Source organism: Echiichthys vipera, assembly GCF_963691815.1.
Source record: "Echiichthys vipera genome assembly, chromosome: 4".
Taxonomy (NCBI): Eukaryota; Metazoa; Chordata; class Actinopteri; order Perciformes; family Trachinidae; genus Echiichthys; species Echiichthys vipera.
Genome location: NC_139829.1, coordinates 11,809,057 through 11,817,536, shown reverse-complemented (window position 1 = coordinate 11,817,536; position 8,480 = coordinate 11,809,057). Strand labels below are relative to the sequence as shown.

Here is an 8,480-nt window from a genome sequence, read left to right as displayed (position 1 = left end):
AAAAAAAGTGGTGAAATATGTACTGCTGTTTGTACATTTCATTGACTAAATACGCGCTAGAAAGCCTCCATCTTTTGTTCAGGATCAGCTACTTATCACAGGGAACCGGCACAACTTCCTCCTAGTTCATTCACAGCGCTTTACACAGTCGGACGCTCAGCTTCTACTGACTTCAGTGGGGAAGTGTAGAGCGGGTTCTTTCACTGCAGCCAAACTAAACGCTCATTGGATAAATGCTGGGCTTTGTCCCGCCCATCGGACGCTCAGCGTCTCTGGGGGTCTATGGGACAGTGGGCTGGCCCGGACGCTTGGCTTCTGCATGATGATTGGATGAGCTGTCTGAGGCGGAATCCTTTTTTGATTGACAGCTAAATGAGCGAATCCGCAATCTTAAAGAATAAACATTCACCGGAGCATTTTCCAAGTTGAAGACCAGTCTACACGATTGACACCACCTAGCTCTGTTTGTAACAAGAGCAGCTTCAAGTCTATCACCTTCATCTAATATATATAATAATATATTTTTGGGTAGTTCATTCAGGAGACTCTCAGCTAATGACTTGAATGCACTCCCAGCATCCTTCTCTTTGTCAGTGTTGGGTCAGTTAGCGTCTCATTACGATGTTGTTGTCAGAGGGCACACAGTACCCAGTTTATATCCTTTTTAATCTTCTTAGACGTTGAGGGTGTTGGACACCAATTACAATTACAATTTTTAAATATCATTTAAATATTTTCAGTAATAATCAGTAATTTTAATGAATGAAATGACTGCTATGGCCACTAGGGGGCAACATTACCATGGCCTTATACAGATTTGTCTAAAACATATCCACAAAAAACCTACAACATTTTGTGCATCTATCACATAATAAACAATTCTTGTGATTTATTGAACAAATCCGCCCCATAGGGGATAAACATTTTTGGGTGGTGCTACCCACACGTTTAGCCCTGTTGCTCATCCCATGAATGCGTGATCCTTAAAAGCTGTGCCTCGTTGTAGAGGTGACTAATCGGGCTTTCCAACAATATACAAACATACAATTGGTATTATGAAAAGAGGGCAGTTTTTATTCATCATTCATTTATTGCATTAAAAGCCAATAGGGGGCGCTTTTGAGGTTGCCCAATATCCAGATTTCTTTGAAACATATTCACCAACACATCTACCACATTTCATGCTTTTATCACAAAGTGAACGATTGGTGTAAAATATTGAGCCAATCCGCCCTCTAATACCGTATATGATGATTACATGGGCAACGAGTCCCTTGAGAGTTTGTTTTTTGCAAATCAAGGGTTACCTTCTAGACACGCCCAGCAATTTCGATACTCGGCTGATTGACCCACAGACCGGGCTGGTCTTAACAAGCGCGATGCGCGAGCGCTCAATGTCTGATGCACGAGCGCTTAATGTTTGATGCACGTGAAGAAAAGGTGAAATTAAGCTATTTTCACATTCTGTCTAACAGCTGTCTGTGGGCTTTAATGGCGTTACCTTAAACTTCCGAGTAAGAGCGCACTGCGATTTTAAACAGACTTCACCGCAGCAGCAGCAGTAAAGGGAAATGTTTGTAGCAGCAGACACGAGGACATCAACTGTGTGATCGTAGTGGAGAGAAACGTGAGCATGACTCTTTTTTTTTCGTTTAAATTAAGCCAACTATGTTTTTAATTTGCATGTTTCACCCTCTGCTGCATGAAATAACGCTCTTCATTAAAAATATATGCGTCATCCTATTCTGGGAAGTCGGTTCATCTGAGGTTGAATCAGTGCTCATGATTGTCACTCTTGCACTCTAAGAAATGTCTGTGTTGCCTCAGGGCAGCGCTGGGCTGAAAGGGTAGTGAAACATCCAGAAAAATCCGATTTTCAATACAATTTAGTGAAATACATAAGATATTTATTTGTTTTTATAAAGTATTTGTTGATAACAGTTGTATTGTGCAGCCATCACAGTTTTAGTCATTGCATCAAAACAAGATTATGTAGAAAACTGAAACTGTTGAGTAACAACCTCAGGAGATTGCACTTTGTTTCTCTCAATAAGTTCATCTTCAGATAATACATCAGCTCCTTCAAAAAGAATATATTGAAGTATTACAAAATATCATTTGCAGGGTTGCAGTTTTCTTCTTCCACCCTACTCCGTACTTCCACCCTACACTTGATAACAATCTGCTGTTTCAAATGTTTTCTGATTCTGTGATGTAGATAATACTGTAGATTCTATTATATTGTTCCAGGAGTAAACAAGTTTTGCATGCACTAGTATTTTTCTACCTCTCAAATCTGATTCTGAGAGGAGTGTGGAATGTGTTTTTGCTTCTACTCAGACCATGCAGCCACCTTACTTGTTTTCTTAAAGGGGGGGCCCCATCCCTCACTATATACACACACCAACTCCTTCACCTCATTGGATTGTTTACAGACATATCATGACAACTTTGCATGTCAGAGTAAAAATAAACGTTGGTGGAAGAGGTGAGGGACTAAAAAGGTTTTGCTGAAACAGTTTCAGTATGCGGTAGAGGGTTGCACCAGTGCACCAGAAATGCATACACATATGTATAGAAAATAACAGAAATAAATAATAAGATGTACATAAAATAGAGACCAATGGCATGGTAAAGTAAGTGTTGATGGTGCTGTTGTTTTGGACTGGCGTATTTTATATGTATCAAGGAGCAAAAGACAATCAGACTTGTGTTTGATTGCATGACCCTTGTGTAATTCCCAGTGGTGAAAAGTACTCAAGTACTTACAACTTTCAGTATTTACATTTTATGATACTACGGTATACTTTAGAGGGAAATTTTGTCCTTATCTGATAGTTACAGTTGCAAATGAGTTCACTAGTACGCTCTACCTTCAATCAAATATATAAAATACAAAGCGTTAAACCAATAGGGCCCTTTGTTACATTTTAGCACATCATATGGTTAACTACATTTTAGAGCATGTATGACGATATACCGGCTGCAGGGGACCTTCAGAACCAATTCAATTTTTATTTATAGTGCCAAATCATAACAAAAGTTATCTCAGGACACTTTAACAACTAGGTAAAGACCACACTCTATGACTTTGTTATGATTTACATGGACACAACAATTCCTCCATTGAGTACGGCGGCAACGAAAACCTTCCCAATAACAGGCAGGAACGTCGGACAGACCCAGCTCTATGGAGGACAGACATCTGTCTGCACCGGTTTGGAAGAAAGAGAGAAAAGACGGACAGATGGACAGAGAGACAAAGACAGACAGACAGAGACACACTTCCAGAGATGCAAGCAACCACAAAACCAACAGTAACTATAATAACATCTATAGTAATGTGAATATGACGTATACGTTATGGCAGTTAATACAGCAGAATAGTAAGTAACAAGCACAGCTAAGGTGATAGAATATGACAATGATAATAATTATGGTGGCAAAGATAAACAATGATGAGTAGCGATAATAATTGCTGCGATACAGCGAGGCATAACACTAGTATGTACACACAACCAGTTCCTCTACTTTTGGCACTTTAAACCAGTTTGATGATAATACTTCTGTAGGACATTAAATGCCAAACTTTTACTAAGTAAAAGATCTGAATACTTCTTGGACTACTGGTAATCCAAGTCTCAACAGATGCTACAGACATTAAAGCACTTTTCATAAAAAAAACCTACAACTTAACTTTCTTTTGATTAAATTGCAAGCAAACAAATAAAAATAGGTGTTTACCAGATCCAATGTTGAATTTGTTTTACCAGCAGCTACTACAGTAGTTTATGTATATGTGATTTGCATGAGCCCTGCCTACCCTTGACCTTTATCAGTTTGCTGCATGACAACCATTCAGCACAGGCAGGAGAGCAGCAGTGGAGATGAAGTCCAGGACACCTCCACCTGACGGTGGGTACGGCTGGGTGGTGGTCATGTCAGCCTTTTTCATCATGGGCCTTACTGCTGCCGTCCTCAAGAACTTCGGCCACTTCTTCCTGGACATCCAGAGTCACTTTGGAGTCCTGACCAGCACCACCTCATGGGTCACCTCCACCACCATTGCCATGTTTCACTTAGGAGGTAAAGACATGATTTTCTTGTGGACTTCTTGGTTGTTGTTGTTTTTAACTCAAAGTTGTTTTATTGTGGGGTTTTTTATTTCCCTCTCAGCTCCAGTGGCCAGTGTGTTGACCTTGCAGTTTTCTCAGAGAGTGGTCATCATAATCGGAGGTCTGCTGTCTGCCTCAGGGATGTTGCTGGCATCTCTGGACCTCAGTCTGCCCTGGCTATACCTCACCATGGGTATCCTGCAAGGTAGCACACCCAGGACATACTGTGAACCCTGGGAAGATTGCCCCTCTTTTCACTTACTCTGTTTGGTCAGTTTTAGTCTGAGGAACACCAAATTAAAACTACCCCCTTATCAGACACAGGTTATTTGGGGTTGGGTCTGAGGGGTCACAAACTGGGGGACAGAAAATAAACATTGCTCTACTACTCAAATATATATTCTCTGATATGTATGTAACATTTGTTTTTCTGAATCATTGTACTTTTCATTTTGAAGAACTAGTTTGAAACACAGCTTTTCCTATCTGATTACATGTTTCTGAAGTTGGTGCATTTTTGGGTGGGGGCACATTTTTTATCAAGCAGAGCCACAAGATACATCTGATTATTAAAAACATTTGTCATGTGCATGAATATCCAAAGAACCAAAGGTGATGGTTTAAAAGTATTTTATTTTTCATGTGTAGTCTCAACGTCGTGCTGTTAGGCTTTTTGTAAAATACCATGATCAGTGATAAGATGTTATAGGATGTCCCTGATCAATGTGTTTGCTGTCTTCTAGTAAGCACTATGAATAAAAGAAAGGTGTGTATTCTGTGGTCCAGGAGCCCAATCTTCCAAAAGGAAATGAGATAATTAGGTGTTTCCACCTTCTGTTTTTAGGAACGGGCATTTGCTTCTCGTGGATCCCTGCCAACAGCATCGTGAGCCACTACTTTTCACGGTGGCGTCCCATCGCCTATGCCATCGCCAGCTCTGGGGAGTGTGTCTTCGCCATCTTGTTCAGTCCCTTCTTCCAGTGGCTGATTGAGACATACACTTGGCAGGGAGCCTTGCTCATCATCGGAGGCCTTCAGCTCAACCTGTGTGTCTGCGGCGCTCTCATGAGACCCCTGAAGTCAACCCGGAGCCCAATACAGGAAACCAAAGACAGTCTAGAAGATAATGTCCCTGTGCTCCCACAAAAGAAGAGGACTATCTTCCAGTTCTCCTTGATGAGAAAGCCCGAACTACTACTCTATATATTCTTCGCCATTTTTGCAGCAGCAGGGTTTTTCATCCCACCTCTCTTTTTAATCCCCTTCGCCAATAGTTTGGGGATGTATAACTACTGGCCAGCCTTAATCCTCTCTGTCCTGGCATTCACAGACCTGGCGGGCAGGCTGCTCTGCGGGTGGATAGCATGAGGCTGATGAGGAACCTGCAGCTGCTCACCATGGTTGTCACTCTGCTCGGGGTGGTGCTCCTGTTGCTGCCCATCAGCCAAAACTACTGGGCCATCCTGGTCTTTGCTTCGCTGTACGGCTTCCTGTTCGGCTGCGTGGTGGCCATTCACGTCACCTCCATCGTAGACATTGTAACCCTGGAGGGATTCGACAGCGGACTGGGGCTCTTTATGCTTTTTAGGAGCATCGGTGGCTTTATCGGCCCACCTGCTGCAGGTGAGCAGTCTTTGTTTGGATGTCACTTCTTTATGATTTGGGTTTTTATGATTTCTATGATCTTACAAAACTGCTATAGTATTCTAGAAAAGTGTGTGAAATGTCTGCCCCCTAGTATCTCATAAAAATAGGGATTCAAAAAGTCCTGGTATATTATAGTTTAGTTTGTCATGGTATAGTATGCTATAAAAAAGTCATAGTATTGTATATATTAAAGTCAAAGTATGCCATAAAAAGCCGTAGTATAGTATTTCATAAAAAGTCACTATAGTATGTTACTGCTCACTGTCTACACGCCTGAAGGAATGGATATGTGTTCATTTATTCAGTGGTGCACTGTGAGCTTCTGTTTCCTGTATTGTTTCCCGTGCAGGCTGGCTGGTGGACCAAACAAACGACTACAGCGCTGCCTTCTACCTCTCAGGCTTCTGCCTCATTTCATCAGCAGTGTTTGTCGTCCTGGCTGACCGCCTCATTCAGAGAAAACTAAAGGAGGAGGTTCATCAGGCAACCATCCAGGATGACTCAGAAGCAGAAAAAGTCAAGTGAGATTCTGTCACATAAGGACACACCTGCCTGATAATGAGCTTAAGGATCCAGAAAGACGTGCTCAGTGTTTGACTAGGGATGATAGTTTAGGTCATTAACCCCATCAGTCCCAGGTGAACCTTGTTGTCAAGTACGATCAGTAGCTTTGGTCCTTTTTTATATAATCCATTATAACTATTGAATACAACTATTCAAAGCAATAAGTGCAATACAGTCTTATTTTAAGCTAATTAGACACTTTGAGAGAATGATAAATGGAAGTGGAACCCTTTTTTCCCCTGGGACTTAAAGGCCGCAGAGGTGTGTGTGTGTGTGTGTGTGTGTGTGTGTGTGTGTGTGTGTGTGTGTGTGTGTGTGTGTGTGTGTGTGTGTGTGTGTGTGTGTGTGTGTGTGTGTGTGTGTGTGTGTGTGTGTGTGTGTGTGTGTGTGTGTGTGTGTGTGTGTGTGTGTGTGTGTGTGTGTGTGTGTGTGTGTGTGTGTGTGTGTGTGTGTGTGTGTGTGTGTGTGTGTGTGTGTGTGTGTGTGTGTGTGTGTGTGTGTGTGTGTGTGTGTGTGTGTGTGTGTGTGTGTGTGTGTGTGTGTGTCATTTTAAACACACTTTAGGTATTTTTTTTAAATGTTCTGTATTTTAAGTTGCAGCCAATGTAAATACATGTCTGTCAGAAAGATACTCCCAAGGGAAACAAAGAGATTCAATTAATAAGGAACTAACAAACAAGCAAATGAAAAGATTAACCAAGTACAATTTAAAAACTCTGACATCCTAACAAAACTGCCCAATAATTCTCATTTAGCGCTCCAGATAGAATATTTCTGAATAATACCCAGTGTATTTTAGGAAAAAGCTGAACTATTTATTATTCTCTTACTTTCTTTGAAGCTATAGGACTCATGTGAATACTGTATATAAAAGGGTTGTAAACTACATGTGGGTCATGCCGCATTGGGGAGCCATGGCAACTCTGTGTGACAACTTTAAGTTTTGGCAGTATGACTGGCTCTTAAAGAGCATATTTTGTCACCATGGTGTAGCTTTTATGACTTTTATTAAATATGAATCTTGTTTTTCCTATGCAATAGGTACTTAAGATAAAGTTTTAAAAGGAAATAAGGTCTTTAACAACTAAAATGTAAATTTTCTTAATGATTTTTGAAGGATCACTTGAGGTCCTCAAGATAACTTTTGTTCTTCCTGAAGTAGGCTACTGTGATACCAGTCCTCATATACACAGTACACTGCACTTGTAAAATGAACATTTTAAAGCCATTTCATTAAGGAAATGTTTTAACCGCTTCTGTCAATGTAGAATGTTTGGCTTCAGGTAACTTCTGTACATTGAGTTGTCGCAATATATGCAATATTTTTGTATGTAACTACGATTAAAAAAGATGCAGCGTTTTAAGAAATAAATCACTGCACTGATGGGTTTAAATGCATGCCTCACATGTCTTGATTTAATTTCTATCTGTATCTCTTCTCGTCTGCCTTAGCTGTTCCATACCCAAATGCAGATTTCAAAAAGATGAGGTCATAGAATAGTGTTGATGAAAGTGAAAAGGTCATACAATAGTAGGCCGTAAAAGTCATAGTAGAGTAGGTCGACAAGATCAGAGTCATAGCATATTGTCGAAAAAGTCATAGCATGTTGAAAAAAGCAAGTTTCAAAAGTCATATTACAGTATGTCCACAAATGTAAAAAAGGTCTGCTTAGGATGACATGGAAGCAGAAAGTCAAGTGAGATTCTGTCACATAAGTATCCAGAAAGACGTGTTCAGTGTTTAACCCCATCAGTCCCAGGTGAACCTTGTTGTCAAGTACGATCAGTAGCTTTGGTCCTCTTTTTATATAATCCTTTATAACTATTGAATGCAACAATTCAAAGAAACAAGTGCAATAGTCTTATTTGAAGCTAATGAGACACTTGATGATAAAGGGCAGAGGGTTTTCTTTATTACCTCTGTCTGTGTAGGTATTTTTACATTTTTAAATGCTCTGTATTGGCAGCCAACATAAATTAATGTGTATCATAAAGACACTCCCAAGGATGAAAAAGAGACTAACTCATAGTAGTATGCTGAAAAAGTCATAGTATCTCCACAAATGTGAAGTCATAGTTTAGTATGTTGAAATAAAGTAATAGTATATCAGGAAATCCCCAGAAAATCATAGCATAGTATGTTGAAGGCATAAT

The 8,480-nt window shown here is 40.3% G+C and overlaps 1 protein-coding gene across 1 annotated transcript; it reads left to right on the top strand.

The window, feature by feature from the left end:
* Positions 1-1,378: 1,378 nt before the first annotated feature.
* On the top strand, positions 1,379-6,647 carry LOC310946413 (monocarboxylate transporter 13). Its single transcript, XM_083912865.1, is given in 6 exon segments — positions 1,379-3,317; positions 3,863-4,086; positions 4,177-4,320; positions 4,960-5,472; positions 5,475-5,738; positions 6,112-6,647. Coding segments are annotated over 6 exon segments (1,542 nt in total). The 5' UTR covers positions 1,379-3,096; the 3' UTR covers positions 6,288-6,647.
* The last annotated feature ends 1,833 nt before the right edge of the window (positions 6,648-8,480 follow it).